Source organism: Cantharellus anzutake (genome assembly GCF_015039405.1).
Source record: "Cantharellus anzutake strain C23 chromosome Unknown EI90scaffold_8, whole genome shotgun sequence".
In the NCBI taxonomy this organism is placed as follows: Eukaryota; Fungi; Basidiomycota; class Agaricomycetes; order Cantharellales; family Hydnaceae; genus Cantharellus; species Cantharellus anzutake.
Window position 1 is genome coordinate 660,190 of NW_024066958.1, and position 24,903 is coordinate 685,092.

General features: G+C 48.4%; 7 protein-coding genes across 7 annotated transcripts; 6 read left to right on the plus strand and 1 right to left on the minus strand.

Moving 5' to 3' along the window:
• Window positions 1-2,555: 2,555 nt before the first annotated feature.
• EI90DRAFT_3013340 (uncharacterized protein) lies at window positions 2,556-3,878 on the plus strand (the record flags this gene model as incomplete). Its single annotated transcript, XM_039056653.1, has 6 exons — window positions 2,556-2,613; window positions 2,839-2,945; window positions 3,048-3,304; window positions 3,331-3,359; window positions 3,476-3,518; window positions 3,617-3,878. The coding sequence occupies 6 exons, from the start codon at window positions 2,556-2,558 to the stop codon at window positions 3,876-3,878; spliced, it is 756 nt and encodes a 251-aa protein (XP_038920248.1).
• A 2,744-nt stretch (window positions 3,879-6,622) lies between these two features.
• EI90DRAFT_3041252 (uncharacterized protein) lies at window positions 6,623-8,616 on the plus strand. Its single transcript, XM_039059079.1, has 2 exons — window positions 6,623-6,770; window positions 6,843-8,616. The coding sequence occupies exon 2, from the start codon at window positions 6,863-6,865 to the stop codon at window positions 8,177-8,179; it is 1,317 nt and encodes a 438-aa protein (XP_038920249.1). The 5' UTR covers window positions 6,623-6,770; window positions 6,843-6,862; the 3' UTR covers window positions 8,180-8,616.
• Window positions 8,617-11,587: 2,971 nt separating this feature from the next.
• Window positions 11,588-13,304, plus strand: EI90DRAFT_3041254 (uncharacterized protein). Its single transcript, XM_039059080.1, has 3 exons — window positions 11,588-11,725; window positions 11,804-13,134; window positions 13,198-13,304. The coding sequence occupies exon 2, from the start codon at window positions 11,812-11,814 to the stop codon at window positions 13,096-13,098; it is 1,287 nt and encodes a 428-aa protein (XP_038920250.1). The 5' UTR covers window positions 11,588-11,725; window positions 11,804-11,811; the 3' UTR covers window positions 13,099-13,134; window positions 13,198-13,304.
• A 663-nt stretch (window positions 13,305-13,967) lies between these two features.
• On the plus strand, window positions 13,968-16,919 carry EI90DRAFT_2991298 (amino acid permease). The gene is made up of 6 exons (XM_039056113.1): window positions 13,968-14,448; window positions 14,511-14,582; window positions 14,648-14,815; window positions 15,023-15,145; window positions 15,414-15,489; window positions 15,555-16,919. Exons 1-6 carry the CDS (start codon window positions 14,309-14,311, stop codon window positions 16,599-16,601), a joined length of 1,626 nt encoding a protein of 541 aa, XP_038920251.1. The 5' UTR covers window positions 13,968-14,308; the 3' UTR covers window positions 16,602-16,919.
• Window positions 16,920-18,105: 1,186 nt separating this feature from the next.
• EI90DRAFT_3041261 (uncharacterized protein) lies at window positions 18,106-18,706 on the plus strand. The gene has a single exon (XM_039059081.1). It carries the CDS (start codon window positions 18,320-18,322, stop codon window positions 18,581-18,583), a length of 264 nt encoding a protein of 87 aa, XP_038920252.1. The 5' UTR covers window positions 18,106-18,319; the 3' UTR covers window positions 18,584-18,706.
• A 53-nt stretch (window positions 18,707-18,759) lies between these two features.
• On the plus strand, window positions 18,760-20,206 carry EI90DRAFT_3041264 (uncharacterized protein; the record flags this gene model as incomplete). Its single annotated transcript, XM_039059082.1, has 2 exons — window positions 18,760-19,946; window positions 20,088-20,206. A coding segment is annotated over exon 1 (1,124 nt), but the record flags the coding sequence as incomplete, so codon positions are not given.
• On the minus strand, window positions 20,207-23,010 carry EI90DRAFT_3041266 (chondroitin AC/alginate lyase). The gene is made up of 5 exons (XM_039059083.1): window positions 22,482-23,010; window positions 21,996-22,423; window positions 21,912-21,927; window positions 21,098-21,849; window positions 20,207-21,043 (listed from the first exon to the last, which is right to left on the minus strand). Exons 1-5 carry the CDS (start codon window positions 22,950-22,952, stop codon window positions 20,608-20,610), a joined length of 2,103 nt encoding a protein of 700 aa, XP_038920254.1. The 5' UTR covers window positions 22,953-23,010; the 3' UTR covers window positions 20,207-20,607.
• Between the last annotated feature and the right edge of the window lie 1,893 nt (window positions 23,011-24,903).

A 24,903-nucleotide genomic window follows, 5' to 3' on the forward strand; every position in this document is an offset into this window, starting at 1 on the left:
GTACTGGGAGAATGCCTGAAGAGAGCAAAGCCATGAGCAGGAATTGAGAGACCAAACTGTTCCTTGGTGACCATGAAATTGAGGAACTCAAGACAAATCAGGCTCAAGTGGAGATGAAGATGTCAATATTTCCCTTGCTGGTGCCGGGAGCGATGACAGGTTGACAGGCTGAGGTCTTCAGTTGTCTCGTATGCTCTGCCCGTTGTAGGAGAAATAATATTCAAAGAATAAAACAATGATCTATCAGAATAGTCAACGAACAGGTGACAAGTTCAGACGTTTAACAGATCTCATGATCTTTATGAGACTGGACAGACATTAGATCATTATAAATTATCTACACCCATGTAGTATGAGATTTAATCTACTACAATCATGCCTAGAACTTGGCATAGGTGTAATATTCAAAGAATATAACCCTACAACAAGAAAATAGCACATAGACAGCAGAATAAGAAGGAACATTGGGAAAGAAATGTGAATATTTCGGGAACCAGTAAACTTTTGACTGTAATCTTTTTACCATCTGAAAGGACTGTTTCTTAACTTTATTCACGGTTTTGTTTCATTCTAAAAGCTTCAAAACTGACGGAGATATCGCTCAAACGGCGAAACACCTTATAATTCATATATATTTATTTGCTAATTCTTACAAAAAGTAATGTGACTCAAGGGAAATATATTGGCGCCTGGAAGTCTGGCGGACCGAATACCATATGACAGAGTATTCCCCGGCGCGGGCGGATAGTTTTTGATCGCATCAGAAGAGGAGAAAATGCTAAAAAACTGGATCTTGTATATTTTCCCATGATTCATCAAAACTTTTTGATTTTAAGCTCAAATAAATCGGAACAAAGGAATGATTGATGATCTGGATTTCGGATCATAAGCATGAAGTGATTCAGAAGTCCGCGGATCAGTTAATTAATTGGGAAGGCTCTAGAACATTAGTAATGATGCGGCTTCACAAAAAGGGGTCAATTAGAGAACAGTCTAGAAAGTTCCTTTATAGCCGAGTCATTTCTAAAGATAACCGTTCGTAATTAAGGTGGTGTAGAGCATAGCTTCAGCGCTACAAGATCCCGCTGAGATCGGCCCAAAAGACAAAGAAATGAATTACTTATTGCTGAGTCATGTCCTAAGTCCATTATTAAGCTTACACAGCCCAAGCCCCTATATCATTCTAGAACTATCTATAATACAAATGTAGCACATGTAACTAGTGCGAGGCGTGGGAGTAGAGAGGCCTCTGAAAAGCATAAAAGGCCACCGCTTCTGCCCCCTCTCAAACCTCAGGTAGAAATAAAAGTTTAATTCTCCTCACCAGTGGTTGGTTCGTTTGCCCAAAAGATAAAAGCAAATATTAGTTGTTAGCTAATATAAAACTAACACGTCACTCTAAGCGTGAGTTAGGGTCAGTTAGACACAGCTGAACAAAAGTGTCATAGTGAGAATTAGTGAGAATTTGGTGGAGGGACTTCTTAATTGAATAATCTCTCAGCAATTTTTGGTTATCACACCACAGGAGAAAAGTGAGCAATCCTGAACCTGCTAGATAACTAGCACGCACTCTAAGCGATAGAAAGAGCAGTTTGGTCACTCCTGTATTGAGTAACATTTATTGCGGAATTATTTTATTAGCAGTTTTCCTTCAGTAAATTATCAGGAAAATCACATCCTACTGAAAAGTGGTAAATATAGGTGTAATATTGACTAGAAATCATAGTAAAGTCAATATAGAATTTTATCCGTAGACGATCTATACGTCAGGTGAGATCGTTGGGGGGTGTTTATTGTTGTTTAGACAGTGAACAATCATATATTTGGCAACCAAAACACAGTCAGTACGCAAATCAGCACAAACTCTAATATCGTTATTGGACGTAGGAAACTGGTTACATAAGGTGATCCAGCTCCGCTCCTTCACCGTGTTAGTAGGTTTAGGTCTCCGTCTGTCTTGAAGAAGGTCTTGGTGCGCAGTGTATAGCATGCAGTCTGTCAGGATGTGGTCGCATGTTTCTGTGGGTTTTCTGCATCTGCAGCTAGGGTCTTCGATTAGGGGGAATCATCTGTAGTAATGGCATATAAAGGCATGGCCTGTTCACAGTTGTGTGAGGCGACTGAAGTTTTTATGCCCAAGGGAGTGTTCTGGTGTTCATCTGTTTGGGTTTAATTGCACATGAAGGTGTCACCAGCGTCATGTGTTGCAAGTTTGATGTTGTGTTTTGTAGGATGCGGTGCAGAACTCTGTGCACCCCCTTGATCAATTATGGTATGTACTGCTCAATCGATAGTACAACGGCATTGAAGCTGCGATTCACTGAATCCCCAGCATAAATGATAATATGTAAGTACACATATACAACATCAGCTTCAATCTGCCCTTACATCTCTTCGTTTACAGAAAGTAATCTTGAGAACCATAGCCTTTTTCAGAGTCCTGATTAGTTGACAGCGCTTGCTGAAGCGTACTGTACACGTTTCATTGGAGATGCTGCAAACGCATTCATTCGGCATCTCGGGGAGATCGATGAGGCGGGCAATCCCAATACACCATGTTATGCCAGAACTATCTCAAGCTCTGGGATCGGGAAATCACGAATGCTCATGGAGGTGTGCCTCTGCCTATCTTCCGTGATCTTGGAAGACAACATGACCATTCTGCTCCAGGTTGGCACACAAATCTTTACACTCCCCATCTGTCTTCGTGGCACCAGGGATCTGGGTTATCCATTATCAGATGCCCCCATGGTTGACTATTCCAATAGCTCAGGATTGAGTGCCAGAGTATTGGTTTGACCATTAGAATTCTGGCAAGCATTGCTAGTCTCCTTGCAGCTGCACATGAGACAATGCTGACCTCGCTCCAAAACATTCTTACCAGGGAGAAATGCAAGGAAGCAGAAGTCCTTGGACATTGGCACGAGAGGATGGAGGGAGGCAAAGTAAGAAATTATCGGACAAAATTTTTCAAAACCGTGGTGGATCGGGCCAATGAAGTAAATTTCCATTCATATCCTCTCCGCTGGGATTGATGATTGGTTTAGTTACGACATGACTATGCTGCAACCCAGAAAAGTCCGAAGCGCAGAGACAGGAATGAATATGATAACTTCATCGAGCAGGCCAGGGACTTTTATCAGAAACATGCAAAAGAAGCTGTTGGCAACCTCATGAAGTTCATTAGCAACCTTGCCTCTAACCCACCATGCATGACATACTTCTATGAAGCTCACAAGCTGGAGATATGTTTCTGGATTATGTTACATTTATTGTACAATCAAGACAATTCCCTAAAAATGTGGTACGTCTTATGGGGACAAATTCAAGCATAACAGATTTTGCGCCTCCTGAAGACAGTGAGTATATAAGCAGTTACCTGGAGAAAGCTCATTGTTTTTCACTGATTTCCACAAGACTCAGAAGGAAATTGCATCCACTGGAGCTCCCCCACCCTGCTCTTGGTTTTGATCAGTATGCCATCAAGGAGACCAAAACTTTGAAAATTCCGACGATTGGTCAGCTTGGAACATTGCATCATCTCACCCAATATGGGCGGCCACTGTATGTCCTTTCTTCTGGGGCGCAAGGACAACTATCTACTTGCCCCTAACAGGTGGCATGAAATGTTGCCCAAGGAGGGTGATGGACTGGTGGATCTTGCTGTCATCAAGCTCACTGCTAGTGAAGAATTTAGTGCTGAGGATGAGCATCATGTATTTTCTGTGCTTGCACAGCGGATTTGTCTTTATCCTGTCCTGGAAATTGCTGAGACCATCAAATTGGTTGATCAGAGCGTCTCCCATCACATGAGACTTATCACAGGCATCTCGGCTGACAATATGATGTTTTGGGCCTCAACGATGGATGTCAGTTGAGGGGGAGTTCTGCTACCACAGCGAACACCTGGCATGGGCCTAAACCTTCACGCGGTGCCCCTGTTTAAAACTAATTAGGCCTCTAACATCTGAAGGGAGGATGACGTGGCCACCGTGGTAATGCCAATCAACCGCAACCCTGTAAGCCCAGAGCCACACTGGCTGGAGAGATGCAAGAGCATGGGTGCATGTCCCACCGTCAAGCCAACCCTTCCTTTCTTCTCACCACTACCTTTTTGGGATGATGAGCATGATAGTGGCAACGCCAATGGTGACCTCCATAAGCCCAGATGGGACTGGCCAGAGGACTGTGGGTGTCAGGGTTCAGCACCCTGCCTTAGGGTGCCCCAGACTCCCCACCTACTTTACCCCCTTTTATTCTTTGACTGTTGCCTTGTTGTTGCCTTTGTGTGTTGTGTACATGCGCGCACGGGATAGCGTGGGAACTTTCTGAGCGAGCAGCTCGCCCAGAATGTTCCCACGGGTCACAGCCACAGTTCTGGGCGAGCAACTCGCCCAGAACGTTCCCACGCTTACTGGGCACTGCCACCTGGATGTTCCCTCCGGGTCACACTACACAACTCTAGGAGCTGTATAGTTGTGGGCATGTGACCCATTCCTTTATATAGCAACCATGCGGGGAGATGAGACCTTTACCCTTCTTCTCATCTCATGCCCCGCATAGGCAAGTGTATATATTCCCTTTCTTTTACTATACATCTCATGCCCCGCATAGTGTGAGGACAGGTTAGATGGGGGTTGAGGTCAGGGAGCCTCCGAGTCTGAGGCCGGGCCCTGACAGTGGGTTCAAGTCCCACCGTCACCCCAACCCTTCCTTCTTTTTCTCTTCTCCACTACCTTTTGGGATGGTGAGGTGCAATAGTGGTAGCGCCAATGGTAGCCTCCATAAGTCCATGGGCAGGCTGGAGGAGTGCAGGTTCAAGTCCTGCCATCACCCCAACACCCTTCCGATTCATCTTTCTCTCCACTACCTCTTAGTGACGAGGTGCGATAGTGATAGCGCCAATGATAGCCCCATATGCCGACAAAAAGTTGACTGCAAGGAATGCAGGTTCAAGTCCTGCCATCACCCCAACACTTTCATTTCTCTCCACTACCACTTCTACCAAAGGCCTATCTGCCACATGCCTTTATTCAACAAGCATGAGCAAGATGCCACCAACACCCATCGCCTTTCACTGCCACTGGACCATTCACCAGCCTACCATGACATAAACCCATGAAAGCACCCTCCAACTCACCCACCTGCAAGAACTGCACACTCAAACATTGACTTAACCATAGGCACACAGCAGCAAAACATGCGACCCCAACACTGGGGGTCACATGTCCTTTTCTTTGGCTCTATCCAACCTCTTTCCGCCTCCAGGCTCTCTCACCTGTTGTTCAATCTCAGTGCAGGGGTCGCATGCCCCTTTATGTGTTATTGCTTCATCTCACTTTATTCTCCTTCATGCCATTGATTACTTGATGTCTCATACTTCCTAGGTCAAACAAATTCCTTTCTTCACATCCTTATGTTCTCCAAACTTTTTTCACCCGAGTCACTATAGTACGGCATATGCCAATAGGCACAGTTACGTACTTTAAAATGAATCCATCCATCAATACGATGTTTTTCACTCAGTTGCCATCGGAACCAATTCTATCTTTGGGTGCTGCGTCGATATTGTATTACCCTGACCCCAAGGCCTCTGAGCGGTTGCCTAGAGTCCTGGAGACATTGAGCCAAAATTTGTGCCATGCCGGTTTAGTCGAAAAAGGTCTTATGGGTGGACTTGCTGCCCACTTCCTCCTCACTGTGCATGTGACTATGCTGCTCCAATTTATGAGGGACACTGTGACTTGCCAAATCCTGTTCACTTGTTGGACGTCCTGGGAACTCTTTTCAGTGACATTAGGTGGGACTTCTAGGAATCTTTCAGTAATGCATTTGTCAACTTCACACACTGGACTGTCACAAGGGACTTCTTATCTTCGATGCCTCCTCGGTGGATATTTCTTGCACGCTTGTTCACATGTCTAGTAACTGATGCTCTTCAGGAAATTACTTCCTAACCTCTGGGCTCGGGGTACCATATTGCAATTCTGTTCCAATCAATCACCCATAAATTTCTTATGCTCCATTTATTTTGGCTTTGTCCACCCTGAAGACGTTTTTGATCCTGACAAGCTGTCAGGACTTGTCATTCAGGTCAAGTCCAAAAAAGGAGATATGAATCTACTATATATAAAGAGCGCGGACACGCTCCATGAATCACGAATGCCGATTGGTTGGAGCGCGGTCTCACACACTCTCATTGGATGAAGACGCTTACCTCAGCTCCCGTTTGGGATGCACTCGCTTAGCTCGTCACCCCTTTAGGGCACTTTCTCACCCATTTGCGTCATCCAAACTTGAGTCAAGGATGAAGAGCGAACCTCGATGATAAAAGAAATTCCATGTACCAGCAGTCTGGCGGCTGTCTGAGTCGTTGTTGAGGGGCAAGATTTGTGAGGTCACGTCAAGCAGCCAAAGTGGGATCTAAAGCCACGGAATGATTGACAGACGAAGACCGTGCATCTGGGACGTCAATCCCAATTCTGGCGAAATGGGAACCAATGAGAGGAGCACGTCGGAACCGACCCAACTCGGGGTTAAGGTTAAAACCTCAAAGAGCGAGGCTTGAGCCAATCAGAGGGCGAGAAAGAGTCGTCCGGCTGGACCCGCGCTATTAGTATAAGTTAGATGTGACGAACGGTTTAACCAGTGCTCGAGTTCAAGTTTCCTCGACCCTTAACACCAGCTAGACTCAGTGCTCCCACTGGATTTGCGACCTGCGGACCCAGCGCCTATTCCAGCCATATCTGGCCAGTCGTCTCCGGTTACAGGTGAGTTCACTCAATCACAAGCCGACTATTCGTCGGACGAGCCCCAATAACTCCCCACTCAAACCTGTTCAGCCACGTCCGTGACCGTCTCCATGTTGAGGAGCAACACCACCTCCTGTCATATTAACTATCTGCCTGCGGAGATCCTGCGTGAGATTTTCGTACTTGGTCTGAGCGATGGCCCTTCTTCGTCGGAAAGAGAAAGAATGCATGCTGTTTCGTTCGTATGCAGGCATTGGCGCTTGCTTGCATTGGAGGAGGCACGACTCTGGTCGGAGATATCCATTTATTTGAATCTGAGTGATGTGTGGTGCGGAGGTTACGACCCACCAATCTTGCGTGCTAAGCTAAAGCGCGCCGCTTTGCGTCTCTGCCGATCCAAGGGTGCCCCATTAACCTTGTCCATATCGCTCCATAGGCTACCCATAGAGGTCCACGACCACGTCAACCATTTGGTATCGCCTCACTACCATCGCTGTCACCGGCTGAGTATCGACCTGTATCATGATCAGCATGACGCAGTTGATCGTGCAAAGGTTTGGCTGCCGCTGCCCGATTCAACATTCGATCGCCTCGAAGAACTTCGCATTGCTGTTGGCCAGAGAGCTGAGGGAAAACTTAATCTTGGTCCTCCTCTCACTTTGCGCCGGCTCGACATTTCCACGTCCATGACAATATCTCTTCATCCTGGTTTCAGGATTACGGACGAGGTGAAGTTGTCGGGACTGGACCCAAAGACAGTTTTCAAAGTGTTGAAACATTGCTGCGATGTCAAGAAAATTAAAATATCTTCCTGCCCAGGACTCGATCCTCTTCTCTCCTCTTTGTCGTTCCCCACTCTCGAAGAACTCACGCTTCAAGCGTGTGCCGAAATATGGTACAGTTTCCCCATCCAAAATGCGCCAAACCTCAGATACCTGGATTGTCCGAGTCTCTACCATTTATCGAGATTGGAGGCACTCGACGCCGGCACACGCAGCGGTATCATACGTGCTCTCAACGGTCTCGAGGTGCTAGTGATACGGGGCTTGAGTTTTGATGCCTGTGATAGTGCCTTTATACGTTTCGAGAACCTTAGGATGATGCGAGTAGACTGGGTCGATGATGATTTCATTCACCTCCTTAGTTTGGCTCCCGAATTCCCGCCGTCCCATAATGGAGAACCACCCACTGGACCAGCAGTGCACTTTTCCTTCCCTGCATTACAACTTCTTATTGTCCGTGGTCATCAATATCACAAGTGGTGTCAACTGTTGCTCGAAGTGGTTCGGGCCCGTCCGATGCTGAATCTGGTCTTCGGGTCTGGCTTCTGCCCACCAGAATTTGATCTAGTACGGGGAAGGGTGCACTTCGTTGAAAACATATGGTGGATAAATGACAACGAGCTCTTCGCGCGTTTCTTGGGCTGATTTTAGGTCCGCCTTTCGTGCTGGCTGGAAGATCGGTCATACTTATGTTCCCGACACTAAATCATGTGCTCCATAAAAGCTGTTCTCATCCTGGAACTGTAATGGCCTGGCCGACGGCGTCATGGTGAAGCATAGCTCATGGTGGTTACATTATATATTCAGTGATTCTACACTACCAAATGTGTCCCCACCTAAATACTATCATGGCAGACTCAGAAATAGACAAATCGGTGCAACTGATGACAAGTCGGGGATCAGAAACTGCACAAAGAGATTTGTGCATGTGTTGAGTCGATGCGAAGCTGAACATCGATCGGCTCTCGGCTCAAAAAGAAACCAAACAAACTTCTCAAGCATTAGAGTGGAGTCAAGTATGGTTTCCCCGTCATTTCCGTCGTCGGATAACGAGAGTTAAATTTCCATTGCTGGGATCACACGGGACTGATATTTCCGACGCCGGAGAGGGCTGTGGAAATTTTGGGTTTAAAACGCAGTGCTAGTACTGTTAAATAAGCGATCACTGACTTCGAGTTTTGAAATATGTACACTTGTTTGCTTCGGTTACGCCACTACATAAGAGCCATTGGGGACCCATCATCTTTGGGAAAAGTTAGTGAAGTCCCAGCGGCGGTTCAAAGTTCATGTCCCAAGTTTAACCCTCGCTACTCCACGCATTTGCATAACCCAATCAATCTGAAACACGACCCTAATCTTGCAACATAGTGCTCCCAACGGATAGAAAACGCATCCAATCATTGTGATCGTTCCTGCGAATGTCCAAATTCATGAGCCCGCCAAGTCTCCTTGGCCCTTACATCAGGGAAAGCAACAATATTTCTGCCTACGACGCCCCGACCTGTTCAGCCACCTCCATGACGTCCATGTTGAGGAGCAGCAACACCTTCTGTCATATCAACCAACTTCCTGCAGAAATCCTGCGCGAGATTTTCGTGCTTTGTTTGAGTGATAACACCTTCCCCCAAAACAGGCGCATTGTTTCGTTGCTGGCACTGGCGCTTGCTGGCCTTGGAGGAGGCACGACTTTGGTCGGAAATATCGATTAATTTACACGCGATTGATATGTTACGCTGGAGGAAAACCATACGACTTCCTGAGCTAGAGCGCACCGCTTTGTGGCTCAGCCGATCCAAGGGTGCCCCATTAACTTCGTTCATATCGCTCGGTCGGGTACCCGGATACGTCCACCACTACGTCAAAGATTTGGTGTCGCCTCACTACCATCGCTGTAACCAGCTGACACTCAACCTGGATCTGCATGAAACAGTTGATCATGCAAAAATTTGGCTGCCGCTGCCCGATTCAACATTTGATCGCCTTGATGGACTTGGCATTGACACCTGCCTTACGGGTGGAGATACACTTGATCTCGGTCCTCCTCTCACTTTGCGTCGGCTCCATATTAGTACTTCGGCCACCATATCTTTTCATCCAGGTCTCAGACTTACGGATGAGGTGCTGATGGAAAGACCGAACTTCAAGACAGTTTCCGGCGTGTTGAAACATTGCCGCGATGTGAAGAAAATTAAAATACACTCCTCCTACTTGCGGCTCGAACCTCTTCCCTCCTCTTTGTCGTTCCCGCTCTTGAAGAGCTCATACTTGATTTTGACACACACGGGTTTCCCATCATCCGAAATGCTCCAAACCTCAGATGGTTGGATTGCCGGAGTCTCGACAATGCATCATGGGAGTTGGAGCAACTCGACAAGAGCGCACGAAGCAATATCTTGCATGTATTCAGTGGTCTCGAGTTGCTAGAGATACAGGATCTGAAACTTGTCCCCCATGATTCTATACGTTTCGAGAGCCTTAGGATGATGCGAGTACACCGGCTCAATGTTTTACAATTTCTTAGTTCATGCTCCCATTTCCCTGCATTGCAGTTTCTTGTTACCCACCGCGACGTTAGGGCTTGGTATTACAATGGGTATCAACCATTACTTGAACTGCTTCAGGCCTATCCGACACTGAACCTGGTCTTGTCGGACCTCCAATGGACCTCCACTAGAACTCGATCGCCTAGGGGCCAGGGTCCAATTCGTCAAAAGTATATGGAAAATGAGCACCAGAGAGCTCTTCACACGTTTCTTATGCTGATTTCTGGTCTGCCTCTTCGTGCTGGCAGGAAGATCGGTGAGCAGAACTGATCATCCCAGTCGGCACGCTCCCTTCGCGCTAACTTATGCACTCCCGAAGGCTGTTCTTGGAGACGTCATCCTGGAATTGTAACGGCCTGGTCAACGGTTTCATGGTGCAATGTGACTCATTGTTGTTGGGTCGCCCTACTGATTCTACACGTACTATGTACCAAATATGTTATCCCCCACCGAAATACTATCATGGCAGACTCGGTCGAAATGACAAACCAATGCAGCTAAATCGTAAGTTGGGGATCGAGAATGTAAGTGGAGCATCGGAAAATCAATTTAGTAACATTTGGGGCAGAGATTAATGCCCTCACCCCGATAGGCCTGCCATAGGCCGCACAAGGAGTTCTGTGGATGTGCTCAGTCGATGCAAAGTCGGGATCTGAGATACTTTGTCACAGCAGCGGCAGCTCTCAGCTCAAAAGAAACCAAGGCGCAAACTTTTCTCGAATGGCGTCAACCATTAGGTAGAGTGATTTTCAAGTTATGTTTATTCCAGAGCTGAAGTCGCCGACTCGTGGAATGTTGGTGACTGCAACCCGCTGGAACGTGTCCACTCAACATGTAAACGGGAACTACTCGCCTATATTTGAAGGAGGCGAAGGTCCCGATGAACCCAAAATCTACGATTAGTTCCCCAACATCATAAAAGTTTTTTTTTTCTCAAGATGTCCGGCCATCGCACCGCCCGAGGGACGCAGAAATAGTATGTACACTTGAACGAAACCCACGTCTTACCCGATGGTCTGGAGCATCGGATCATGAAAATGGGTTGCAGCGAAGTATGACCTGCATTGGGACGCTGAAATATGAAGGCCTCGACTTGTGCCACATGAAGATCGCTACTGTTGATGGGAGGTAGAGATGGAGAGGAATTTCGGAATTTTAAGTGCGGTAGTGTCCTAGTTAAGAAGGGAGTGTGTGGCCGGTAGACCCGAAATATGGAAGGCGACGTGGTTATCAATATGAATAGCTGGTCGTCCGTTTATGTGTGCCTAGCTAAGCGAGAGGTTGAAATTAATCAACCTGCCAGCATCATCCCTTGGAAGGGTGCGGCAAGGAACCATGGTGTTTTCCTACCATGGCACCGCCTTAAAGGCATAGTTTTATTTGCGCTCAATGATACGCCTTCGACGGAGCGGAATCTCGGCTCCATGAGGCACCTTTTCAGAGCGCTCTCACCGACTTTGAGTCAGCGTTTTGGTATACAGGACAATGTACACTTGTTTGCATCGGCGACGTCTGACACCTGGTTCAAAGTTATTTTAAAATCCCAGGCATCTGCATAACATCCGTGATAAGCCCAAAACACAGGCATTCGCTACGAGACACTGCCCACATCCAAGAATTGTCCGCGACTCTTCGAATCCATAAGCAGGTTAAGTCTCCTTGATCCTTACATCAGGGAAAGCCAGCAATATTGATATTTCCGTCCACCACGCCCCGACCTGTTCAGCCACTTCCATGACGTCCATGTTGGAGAGCAACAACACCTTCTGTCATATTAATCATCTTCCTGCTGAGATCCTGCGCGAGATTTTCGTGCTTGGTCTGAGTGATAACACCTCTTCCAAAAGAACGCGCACTGTTTCGTTTGTCTGTAGGTATTGGCGCTTGCTGGCATTGGAGGAGTGCCGACTCTGGTTGGAGATATCCATTGAACTGCGTCTGAGTGACGCACCCTGCTGGAGTGGAACAGATTGCCAGGCTGCACCAGTCATACAATCTGCTGAGCTAGAACGCGCGGCGTTGTGGCTCAGCCGATCCAAGGGGGCCCCATTGATTTTGTCCATATCGCTCGATCGGGTACCCGAATACGTCCACCAGTACGTCAAGGATTTGGTGTCACCTCATTACCATCGCTGTAAGCGGCTGGAACTCATCCTGGATCGGAGTGACACAGTTGAAAATGCAAGAATTTGGTTGCCGCTGCCCGATTCAACATTCGATCACCTCGATGAACTTTACATTGTCACCGGCCTGACGGAGAGAGACAGACTTGATCTCGGTCCTCCTCTCACTTTACGTCGGCTCCATATTAGCACTTGGGCCGCCATGTCTTTTCATCCTGGTCTCAGACTTACGGATGAGGTGCTGATGGACAGATCGAACTTCGAGACAGTTTCCGGCGTGTTGAAACATTGTCGCGATGTGAAGAAAATTAACATCCAATCCTACTGGTGGTTCGACCCTCTTCCCGCTTTGTCGCTCCCCACTCTTGAGGAGCTCACACTTCATCTTCACCCATCCAGGCACTCCATCATCCGAAATGCTCCAAACCTCAGATACTTGGATTGCCGGGGTCTCAGCGCCACATTATGGGAGTTGAGGGAACTCGACAAGAGCACACGAAGCGATATCTTGCGTGTTTTCAGTGGTCTCGAGGTGCTAGTGATACAGGATCCAGACTTTCACGCTTCTGGTCATGCTGCATGTTTTGAGAGCCTTAGGGTGATGCGAACACACCGGCTCAATGATGATGTCATTCGACTCCTTGCTTCAAGTTCCTCTGTCCCTTTACCTTTCCCAGCATTACAGCTTCTTGTTATCCACTGGGGGGCCAGTGTTTGGTATCGCAACGGGTACCAGCCGTTGTTTGAACTGCTTTGGGCCCGTCCGACACTGAATCTGATCTTCGACTTCTGCAATGGACCTCCACCAGAACTTGATTGCCTAGGGAACAGGGCGCAATTCGTAGAAAATTTGTGGGAAATGAGCACCGAGGAGCTCCTCACACGTTTCTTATGCTGATTTCAGGTCTGCTTCTTCGTGCCGGCAGGAAGATGGGTGAGTAGAACTTGTCGTTCCAGTCCACATGCTCCCCTTGCACTAAATCACGCACTCCTGAAGGCTGTTTTCGGAGATGTGATGCCGGATTTGTAACAGCCCGGTTGACGGTTTTACGATGGCGGCGCATTACAAGGGGATACAACTGTAGCAGTATGTGGAGGCGTCCTAAGGAGGTGATCGATGTCGGGCCAAAGTCCACCGGGTTAGCCGTTCTGGAGATGTTTGGTTGATGTTTGCTTCCGACATGTACTTACCCACCTCCTGGATTTATCCCAACAACAACAGTACTTGAATTGGGCACTTCCGGATGAACGATTGGTGAACGAACTCGTTTAGACATGCAAGGGAGAAGAGCGTCGAGCACTTGTTGTTGTTGTGACAGGCAGTGTCCATAGTTATTATGTAATTAACCAAAAGTCTGGTGTCAAGTCATTCACAGCAATATTTTGACCTTCTCCAGCGCGCCTGTCATAGAAGGCCTAGAAAGATGGACTTGTGCGGAAAACCCAAGGGAATGGCGCTACAAACTCGCTCCCATCTTTGCCGATGATGATGGAAGGTGTTGATTGCCGCCCAAGGGCTGTGCTGCTATTACATTGTTTACTGAACGACTTTGTTATGAAGTGAGTTACTTTGTGTCTATCATGTGGTCGTCGATCCCCTCCTGTACTTTGTTATATTGTTATATTGTTACGGGATAGCCGCACTGCCACGTTCACACGCGGCGGCGGGGTAACAAGAGAACAACTGAGCGACTGTGGGACGGGCGACTACACGCACTCTTGCTTCAGAGGGGCTCAATTCCTGTTCAGGCTATGTTCCATCAAGTTTTTGTTTTTGTTTTGTCTGTTATAGAGATTGACGAGCGATAGCCAAGTGTTGGATATTCATAGCACAGACTCTTCGCGCTGGGGTCAAGTCCTTTTCCAGCGTTAGCGGTGCTTCAATTCTCCTCGGCCTTCCCTGCGCGGCAACCCGATAGCAACCTATTAATTTTCCCCCAGCTTCCCATTCAGGCTTTTCCGAGTAGCTGGCGTTCAAACCTGATCAACTAAATGTTGCATAAATAGTAAGTATTGAATCACACGGCCCTTATAAGAAACCCTCATCGAACTGGGCTTCTGCTTTTCTACATCCCCCCCTTTCTTTTCCCTTCCTTTCCCTCTTAACAATGTCCTACGAGCCAAAGGACCCCACACAGGACAAGATCCCCTCCAGCGGCTATGCTGCGTATGGCGAGGAGGCCCTCGCCGACGGTCAGGAACACACCCTCAAGCGTCAACTCAAATCCCGCCATATTGCCATGATCAGGTCGGTATCGCATGTTTGCATCCAAAAAAAAAACCACTTCTGACCTGACACCCTCTCTGTAGTATTGGTGGTGTCATTGGGACGGGACTCTTCCTTGGAACAGGGACTGCGCTCTCAAACGGTGGGCCTGTAGGGTGAGCATATCGAACTAGCAATGGCCCAACTTTCTCCTCATTCATGTTTGCGTGTGCGCGCGTAGTTTGCTCCTCGGTTATGCAATCATGGGGTCCATTTGTTACTGCGTCATGATCTCCTTGGGAGAGATGGTCGCTTATCTACCTATCCCTGGTGGCCACATCAAACTTGCTGAACGCTTTGTCAATCCTGCCTTCTCATTCGCCATGGGGTGGAATTACTGGTATAACTGGTGGGTATGGTTTTTTTTTTTTTTTTTTTTTTGGCTCTACATCCCTTATTCCTCTCTCCGTCCCATGATCACCATGACACCGCGCGACCATGATGTGGAACGCGTGCTCTGGGCAATCCTAAATATAAACGAAATTTGAAATTCTCCTTCGACCCACATGGATTGCTAATCCCGAACCCTCGGAATTTGATTTTTTTTCTTCGATAGGGTGATTGTGTTACCGGCAGAGCTCAGTGCCGCGGCTGTGCTCGTCAACTATTGGGAAAAGCACAAAGTGAACGACGCCGCTTGGATTACTATTTGTCTTGTCGTGGTTATCATTATTAACTTGTAAGTGATTATTTGGTTCCTTCCTCCATTTGCACATCCATCCGCAATTTGTGCTACGAGGCCCAATGATATTGGGCGGACACACGCGTATTCAGGCTCTAACACCCCTGAGTGGCTAGCCCTTTATTCTTTTTCGTGTGATGATATCTCTCGTGCATTGTTTTATTGCCTCCCATTATACGTTTCATTTCGCCTAGACCTGAAATGAAAATGGGCGCTAACCATCACCTTCTTTTCATACTCTTAACATTCATTCCTTATCATTTAGGCTTGGAGCGGGTGCATATGGTGAAGCTGAATTCGTCTTTGCTTCCATCAAAGTTATTACCATCACTGGTTTGATCGTATGTAATTCATTCTCTTTATTCATCTCATATCAACACTGACTTCACTACCCCCCTGGTCCCAGATTCTCGGCATCATCCTTGATCTAGGGGGAGGTCCAAATCATGACCGGATCGGTTTTCGTTACTGGAAACACCCTGGTCCCTTTGCCCAATATCACAAAATCCGTGGAGCCGAAGGTCGCTTTTTAGGGTGGTGGTCCGTGATGACCCAAGCAGCGTTCTCGTATATCGGAACCGAAATCGTCGCTATCGCAGCCGGAGAAGCCAAAAACCCTCGTCGTAACATCCCACGAGCCATCAAACGGGTTTACATCCGTATCCTTCTATTCTACATTGGTGGAACTTTTGTGATCGGATGGCTCGTTCCTTCCACCGATAAAAGACTTGGTCTCACATCGGATGCCGCTTCGTCCCCCTTCGTCATTGCCATTTCGAACGCTGGGATCAAGGGTTTACCAAGCGTGATCAATGCGGCGCTCCTCACGTCCGCTTGGTCAGCTGCTTCTTCCGACTTGTACACCTCTTCGAGAGCTCTGTACGGACTGGCCATTTCTGGAAATGCCCCTCGTATTTTTGCACGAGCAAATAGACGTGGTCTACCTTACGTCTCCGTCACCTTTTGTGCTTTATTCTGTGCACTTTCTTACATGGGTATCAAGAAAGGGTCGGGTAAAGTCTTTGGTTGGTTCGCGAACATGACGTCCATTGCGGGTCTCATGACTTGGTTCGGTATCTGTCTCACCTACGTCCGATTCCACGCTGGTCTCAAAGCCCAGGGATTCGATCGTTCCAAATTACCGTTCACATCTAGTTTACAGCCTTTTGCAGCATGGTATGGGATTTGTTGGACGTTGCTGGTTTGCTTTTTCTCCGGTTGGAGCGTGTTCTTGAAGGGTAACTGGTCGACGGCTAATTTTGTTACGAATTATCTGCCGTTGGTGCTCTTCCCGTTGATGTATTTGATTGGGAGGTTCGCGGTGTATCGGGCGCCGATGGTCACTCCGGAGAATATGGATTTCGTGAGCGGGATTGCGGAGGTTGAGGCGGATTCTTATGATGAACCACCTCCGGATAATATTTGGGGAAAGTTCTGGGCTTGGTTGATGTAGATGAAAGGGGTGGGGGGGTTGATGGTTATCCCGTAGGGCTAGTAAGTGACTATGGGCGGACTTTTGATTCCTATTCGATCGGACTTGCGAATGTTGCGATTCGATAGTGCTCTTAACGCGGTCGTTTCTCTCAATCGCTTTCTTTGCTCACTTCAACCTGCAATACATATAACTCTTTCTGAGTTTTCTCTTCGGGCTTTAATTTCCTTACCGTAATCCCAACGATGAATGGGACATCTTGCATATAGTGTGAGCTAGGAGTTGGGCATCTAGAGCTCTTCATATTGATCAAGTAATGAGTATCAAGTGTGATTTCCGAATATTCGTCTCCCAGCCATTAACACCACCACTCCCCCCAGCCATGTCCTCAGCAACAAATGCTTAGAACTCCATCCGAGCCCCCAAGTACTGTCGCGCCCTATTGACAGTGCGTGTAAATCTCTTGAGTGAGACCTTCAGCCCAATGATAATATCAATTGGATTCACTGTACTTGGTTCGCCGTCCGCAGCGACCTCGACGCCGAATTCAATGCTTGTGTCAAACCTGGGAGCGATGTAGAGCGGGGCGCCGAGAAACTGCACCCTGATGGGGCGAGAACACTCAACATGGAAAGAAGAGAGGCCCGAGGATGAAGACGAGAGGGCAGGTGGCAGTAAAGTTTGTGTGCAAGGATCAATGTTCATGAGAGCACGAGAGCACGCTCCAGTGGCAATACAGGACACGTAGGGAAACGACTTACAAAAAAATCAAACAGTGCGCAACAACAAGATAAGCGGGAAAACACAGACAGCAAAACCAAACATAGGCAGGAAAAGAAAATACAAGACAAGGGTGGGGAGGAAGGTGGGAGACGAAAGTTTGGCGAGAAGAGCGCTAAGAGACGGGTCAAAGCAGCGAAGGCAGCAGTAGGACTGAGAGGAGTAAATGGCGTTGTTTACAGCCCTGTTTAATAAGCGTAGGGCGCTCCTATCAGGGAGCGAAGCTCAGTGCGTATACCTCAGCTGAGATGGTCCGCTCCGCGCATCCGCGCCGAAACATCCAGCGTACGACTTGAGGCTGCGTACCTTGGCCCAAGCCAAAAGCTAAATTGACATTACCAATCGGAAATCGGCAGGGGCGGGCACAAACAGTGCCGAGACAAGCGCAGAACGGGTGAGCGGAGGCAACCTGGCATACTTGGCGCTTACCCCGTGATTAGTCATATGAGTACCGAAGTGGATGCCGAGACGAGCGCAGCAAGGTTTCCCAGAGAGTGGCGAGCGGGGGGATCTGGCTGCTATCCCATGATTAGGACGTTTAAACAGCAAATAAATCGCCTGCGCATATGGTTTGAAACTGAGCCATGCGCTATCAGCACATGCTTGTAGATAAATCACCGTGCTTCAACACCAAGAAACAGGATAAAGAGATTGAAAACAGCAAGGGCGCTTCATTGAGTAGAGACCCAGAAAACTCACAAGATTCCCGAACAGAAGGCAGAGCGCTTTGAATGCATCTATGGTGGGACTTGTTTGTATTGTAAATAAATGTAAATAATGTATTATCTAGTTGTGAGCCACCCGTGATAACCGTTCAATAAACCTCATGAACTAAGATTTGGTTCTAACCTCCATATATATATAATATGTAGTACGAAGTCATGGAGTCCTTGGCGCTGTTATCAAACTGATAGCACCACCCGCATTTGTCACCACTCGTGTTGCTATGGCTGCCACCAATGACTCCAACTCTCATCGCGCTATTCGTGTCAGCTACACCGAGACTCCTGCAGTTCCAACTACTCCATACCCTCCTTCGTCTGTTGAGGCTCAGTACTTCTACTATGGCATACCCTCTCAGCCCCGTTTGGTCGCTCGCTCCAGTGCCAAGATCTGGGTCGAGCCAACAGGCCCCGAAGCATACCTTCTTCCCAAGGAGTCTAGTCCTCTTGGCTTGCACCCTCTCCAAAAGATCTGGGAGACCACAGTTGGTCCCACCATGATTGACTATTTGGACTCCAAGGGCGTAAAGTGCACGAGTCTGGACCCAATCCGCATGGGGTATGCTGGCAGACTCTCTCCTCCCGCTATCATCTGGATGGGAGTCATCCCTGGGTCCCTCTCTGCTGAGAATGGCATCAAGGTTGCAACCCACTGCAAGAACATCCTTTCTGCTTACAATATCGATGATGTCCATGTCGAAATTCGAGAGTCGGAGGTTATCCGTCCTGCCGGTCTCAAAATGTACAAGCCCGTCCCCACCTCCCACCCCACCGCCCAGGCCCGGGAGCCTTGCTCCACTGCCCTTGGTCTCCCCATCTGTGCCGAAGCTACCCCGTTCATCGAGGGAACTGGTGGTTTCTTCATCTCCGACCCCCGCAACCCTGGCAAGATTTACCTTGTCACGGCCAGACACGTTCTCTTCCACCCCGATGAAGGACCCAATGAGCTCCACTGGCATCGCAACTCCAGCCAGCGCCGTAGGAATGTCTTGCTGTTTAGCGACGCTGCGATAGAGGATCATATCCTGGCCATCGGGTCCGAGATCGGTGGCAAGAACATCGTCATCGAGCACTTCAAGCGCCGGTTGGAGGATGCTGAGCAGATGGATGAGGAGGAGGCTGAGGCAGAGCGCAATCAGGTCCTGCCCCAGTTGGAGGAGTTGAGGAATGCGATTGGAGCCCTTGAGAAGTTCCTTGCGGATGTCTCCGGAGAATGGAAGAACCGGAAAAACCGTGTTCTCGGACACGTTGTTCTGTCTCCCCCCATCGGTCTCAACGTTGGAGAGGAAGGATTCATGGAGGATTGGGCGGTGATTGAGATCGACGATTCCAAAGTCGATTTTTCTAACTTCGTTGGAAACGTCATTGACCTCGGCACCATCATCCCCATTGATGAGTTCACGGCCTGGATGTCCCCTCACCCCACCAACCCGCCTTCGTTCAAATATCCGGGAAACCGTCTCCTCAAGTTCTATGGCACCATCTCAGACGAGGAGATGTGGAAGCTTGGCCCAAAGACTGTCGACCACCACAATGACCCATCCATTATGGTCATCAAGCGTGGCTACGGCTCTGGCCTCACTGTCGGACGCCTCAACACCATCCGTTCATTCACCAGAGTGTACTTCAAGGGTCAGCCCAGTCAGATGTCAAAGGAGGTCGCTGTCTTGCCTCGCAATTCTGAATCAGGAGCTTTTTCTAAGCTCGGCGACTCTGGTTCCGTTGTCGTCGATGGCAAGGGCAGGTTTGCAGGCTTGCTCACTGGCGGCGCTGGAGTCACCGAAGCGTCCGACTGCACCTATCTTACGTCCATTAATTTCCTTCTCAAGCGCATGCTGGAACACGGTCTCAAGGCCAATCTCTCAAAGCTTAAACGCCAATTCAGATCTTGAGGCTGACTCGTTTCTTCCTCTCTTCAAGTTGTTCTGCCTTCTTATCCTTATCCCGTTTCCCGTTTCCCTGTTTCTTGACTCAAACCCAGCCGTCACAATGTTAGAAAATAATCAAGTACCCCTCTGTATTACAATTCAAAAATCTCGGTCTCCGGACCAATCCGCAATCAATGGATTTGATGCAGACCAGCCCAATACCGTTTTCAATACAAATGATAAGTTACATGGAACGGGGTTAAAGAGTTTATGTCCGATCATCTACTCCGAAAACCAGCTCGCTACTTGGATCCGAGTTTTTAGGAATTGAATGCACTTTTACGATTACACGTACAGCCGGACCCATGCAAAGACAAGAGGTTTAACTGGGTTCTGAGCTTCTTGTGATAAGGGCCGATTCTTCTTTGAAGGCTGAATACAACTGCAAGATCAGATAGTTCACAATCTATGTAAAGGAACGAAAAGAAGGCTTGCATAAATGCGCGGTCAGTGGGCGAAGGTATAAGTTATTTAGAAAAGGCAATAAGGCAATTGATCGTCCAGCTCGAGTCAGAAAGGACATGAAACAAAGGGGAAGAAATAAGAGAATGGTGTAGGTTATGAAGGGTAAGATCTGCGGGATTACGAAAAAAAAACTTAATTGTGGCTCGTTAGAGTCCACTGGTCGATGGGGACGCTAGGTGGAGTGACGAAGTCGCTGCCGCTCATACCTGGCCACTGAGGGTTGAACAGGACCTGAATACTGTTCGTACCCTTCGGTATGTCAATGATAAGCACAGTCACACCATCATTAGATGGATCCTGATTGGCATCACCAGCAGGTAATGGAGGATCAGTCGGGTACCGAACCGGTTGAGCTGTCGAGAACTGTATGCCTGATGGTGCATTCAGTATCGTTGCGATCACCTTGGTTCCTGTGCCTGGCATGACGAGCGTGGCGGTTGTTCCACTGGTTGTCACTGTTGTGTTAGTGTGCATACGCCACTGGGATGTGACGTTGGCATTTGTTATATCATCCTGGAGCAAGACCTGCTTGCGTCCATTCAGAAGACGAAGGCCGCGTTTGACAGAACTGCAAGACAAACTTTGAATATAAATGATGATTCCAAGGACTCATTGTACTCACACCCCGAAGTAAGATTGTGTGAGATCCGCAGTGAAGAAAGCCGTCGAATCTTTCGGGGGTGTAAAAACAGTGGTGCCTCCAGGCTGGACAGTCCCCGAAGATCCGAAATGGGTAGTGGGCTGGCCTAAAACATTTTGGTTCTGATAATTCACAACGATGGTATTTTGACCTTCGGTGCGTTTCCTGTAGTACAACCACCGGTCACTAATCTGCGTCTCATTTGAGAAGTAGTTTTGGGCGAGATAGTTTGCAGACCCAAGTTCGCCTGCTACCCGATCGCCCATGACGTCAAGTACGAAATCGCCCGCATCAAGATCTCCATGTGCTTGGTGGCCAGTAAGATTCCCTGCTTTGATAGCGACATATAGTCCCTTATCATCCGTCCAACTGGTACGCATCGACGCCCACTGGTCCTGTCCGTTGTCGAAGTAGTGATCCAAGGGCAGGTTATCCCAAAACGCCCCATTGATACTGGGATCATACCAGAACATGGCACCAGGTTCGGGAGCGTCAATTCGATCACGCTGCATAAGCGTGTAGGCTGGGATATTAAAGAAACCTCCATAGAACATCATCGCATTTGCAGTTGTGCTGTACTTATTTGGGCCACAATCGCCATAGTTGAAGAGGGACGTCATCCCAGTAACATAGAGGTGGTACAGACCACTATTATTGGCTGCCGGGTTAGCGGTAAGGAGTCCATAGTGTGACCCAGTTGCCGTCAGGAGGGAGGACGACATCTCCGCGTGCGCCTACATGGTGCCAATGGCTGTTCATGCCCATTCCGGGATTGCGAAGTGAGCAGATTACTTACCTGCGTACCGAAGTACCTTCATTATTTGATAAGACAAATTCATCAACTTGGCTGCCTTCAAGATCAAGAAACGCATTCACTCACCAATAATTCGCCGTTTCTGACCAGGTTCCGTCAGTGGAGGGAGCGAGCGCACACCCTTGGACAGCATTGGGTATTGTAAGGCCGAGCATCTGCGCTGCCATCCCGGTTGGATCATCCCCCAAGATGGCGAGCGCACCCATTGTCAAACCAGAATTGCAGACACAGTTCCAGTTCCCGTCGTTATTTCCAGGTAGGCGCCACCACGCGAACCAAACAGAAGAATTTGTGTAACCCTGAATACCCCATTTGAGTCCCAGATTGAGGATGGACCACATAATCGCCTGGCGTTGCGTGGGCTGCCAGTACTCGTATAACCAATCGTATGCGATTGCATATGCGGCGGTAAACTCGGCGAGATCGAGGAAGTGCTCCGTATTCCAATTATCTGGAGCAGTACCAAAGGAATTGGTTGTATTGCCAGCTCCGTTCTGGTTGAGTCAAGAGTCAGGATGCCAAATATCGTATACAGGGAATACAATCGCTTACTTGAAGCTCCCGAAAAATACGGTCGGCATACTGTGTGTTGTTTGACATGCGATATGCATATGCGAGGGACTTGACTCTCATTTTCATCTGACGAGCGACATCGAGCACACCACTCCCACCCAGTCCGCCATCAATGGCATAAACAAGTGGATCTGCAGCCAACGCAACAGAAGCATTGTGGAAAATGGTATCATTCCAGCTTTTCAGGTAGGGATCCTGAGGGATCAGACTGGGTAACGCGACCCATTTGTAGGCAGGTGCTATCAACCGGGGACGGTCGCTGCGGACGGTAGTGGGTGCAGGGCTTGTGGGCGTGAAGGGATCTTTTGGCCACTGGAGCTTTGCCTGTGGGTTGAAGGTGGGAGTTCCAAAGAGTGCAGAGTTCGTCTGAACATCAAAACCGCATGGGCATGGGTCTCTCCGACAATGCAATCTCAGCACGAACCGTAGAAGGGTAGACTGGAAGACCATATGCGTCTGTCGCGGTGTAGAACACTCCAAGATTTTGGGGGCCAGTTGAGGACGATGGGCCTGAATGATTGCTGCTTTTGTGATTCTTCAATGCCAAGATGATGCCGACTACAGCACCAATTACGACAATGACAGCTACCGGGATACCTATTTTTATCCATTTTTTCGTCCCATGCTTTGGAGGTGCGCGCGGAGTGTAACTATAGGACTCCACGAGGTCATACTCCGAGTCATATTGGTGAGTGCCAGCGGCGAGTGGTCGCCTACTTGAGTCAAACGAACTGGACATTCGCGGGCGGATCTGAGGAGGTCGCAGACTAGGGAGGCTGAAAGGAAGGTAAGGGCAAAGAGAAGGGCGTAAGGAGAGACCTGATGTATTTAAAGAACGGTTGGTGAGGTCGTTTCTACAGTAAACGATCCCAATAGGAAATAGCCGGCTATTTCCACGCCACGTGTAGCCCGCCACCGAATTGAATCAACAACATGTTCGTGTCGAGCTGTAGGTCCAGGAAAAAGTAGATCAATGGACTCCATGAATTTTCTGCGACAGAGGGCCCACCGGCGGTTTTTGTTTACAAATCCTAAAAATTGTTGTTGCATGCGATTCAGTAAACTCGACCTCGACAAATTCCAGCTACATTGGGTTTCTGCGCAACGGGATTTCTCGCATGCTTACGGTACGCGCCGCATGTAGTTTGGACTTGGCACTTGGGGTGCAATCCGGAAATTATCGTACTAATTACTTTCCACTGCGCGCTGCTCGCGGTCTTGCGGGTTTTGAATCGCGTTGGTGCTATTGGTGACAACAGACCTCAAGTGTCGTGGCTTGCTCTTGCGGAATACTTGAACTTTGCTGATTTTTCGCAATACACAACTGGCATGTCGACTCAGGGCGTGTTCAGCCGAATCTATCAACGAGATTGGACTCGAGAGCATTACACCATCTAACTGGGAAGCTGGCAGCCATCCAGAAATAATGTGCTAATGCAAAACAAACTGAACTGCAGTTCTGAGCCATTAGAATCGGGCCGAACGGCTGGTCCACGAGGTTACATTGCTCCATGACGCCCCTTACGTCATCTTCTATGCGATGCCCAGACAAGCAGCATAATCGCATTGGTCTGATGAGAATAACGCACAGTTGATTAGCCTCCGGCTATCAAGTCATGTTTTAACCGCTTCCCTCAGCGGTTTCCCACCTTTTGACCAGGCGTCTCGCTATTGGCATTCTGTCGCTCACATATGGCTCCTTGTTTTCATCCCCTTCGTTTCACATCCTGTACTCGCCCAAACACCAACCGCCGCATTGCTTTCATCATTTGACCTGTGAATGACATATGTGCGCGCCATATATAGAACCCAACTCAATTGATGACCTCGTGCTTCGTGCCTTCACCAAGGCCAGCAACTGCAGTATCAGGTCCTTTTACTCTTCTCCCAGCGATCAAATTTCCAGGGGACTTGAGAAGATACCACATATCATGTTGCCCTTGCCAAGACGCTATTGCGAGAACCCTACCTTTATGAGTTCAGACCAAGCGTTTGTCGTTCCTTCATGATTTGCCCGATCTCTTCATGTCCTTTCTTGATACTCGTTTCTCGAACTCTTTTGTTTTTGAATACGCTGATGGATATGGACCATATTGCAGTAACTAGTACGAAACAGGAAGGTCGGTCACAATAACCTGGAACGTGGTTGCGCGCGCACAGTGAAACGCTCGCCGACGGAACTGGTGATCAGTGCACAGTGGACGTGGACCCCCGCGTTCCATGGGATGAGCCCGCGCGCAATCCGAATAACCGTAGTCGTACGTGGGCACCCCAAAACGATGATATATCAGCTACCTTTGCATCGAAGTCATGCCTAGATCGGTAGATACCCTTGAACACGCTCCCCCCCAAGTTCTTTCTTAACCGAACGACTCATCCATCATCCTTCTCAGAATTCGAC

What these genes read in the sequence shown, in the direction of transcription:
- EI90DRAFT_3041252 (XM_039059079.1), top strand. Translation starts at nt 6,863, where the DNA reads ATGTTGAGGAGCAACACCACCTCCTGTCATATTAACTATCTGCCTGCG.
- EI90DRAFT_3041254 (XM_039059080.1), top strand. Translation starts at nt 11,812, where the DNA reads ATGACGTCCATGTTGGAGAGCAACAACACCTTCTGTCATATTAATCAT.
- EI90DRAFT_2991298 (XM_039056113.1), top strand. Translation starts at nt 14,309, where the DNA reads ATGTCCTACGAGCCAAAGGACCCCACACAGGACAAGATCCCCTCCAGC. An exon ending in CGCCATATTGCCATGATCAG is followed by an intron (nt 14,449 to 14,510) that starts GTCGGTATCGCA and finishes CCCTCTCTGTAG; the next exon opens with TATTGGTGGTGTCATTGGGA. An exon ending in GTGGTTATCATTATTAACTT is followed by an intron (nt 15,146 to 15,413) that starts GTAAGTGATTAT and finishes CTTATCATTTAG; the next exon opens with GCTTGGAGCGGGTGCATATG.
- EI90DRAFT_3041261 (XM_039059081.1), top strand. Translation starts at nt 18,320, where the DNA reads ATGACTCCAACTCTCATCGCGCTATTCGTGTCAGCTACACCGAGACTC.
- EI90DRAFT_3041266 (XM_039059083.1), bottom strand. Translation starts at nt 22,952, where the DNA reads ATGGTCTTCCAGTCTACCCTTCTACGGTTCGTGCTGAGATTGCATTGT. An exon ending in GTATTTTTCGGGAGCTTCAA is followed by an intron (nt 22,424 to 22,481) that starts GTAAGCGATTGT and finishes TGACTCAACCAG; the next exon opens with AACGGAGCTGGCAATACAAC. An exon ending in ACACAATCTTACTTCGGGGT is followed by an intron (nt 21,044 to 21,097) that starts GTGAGTACAATG and finishes TTTGTCTTGCAG; the next exon opens with TTCTGTCAAACGCGGCCTTC.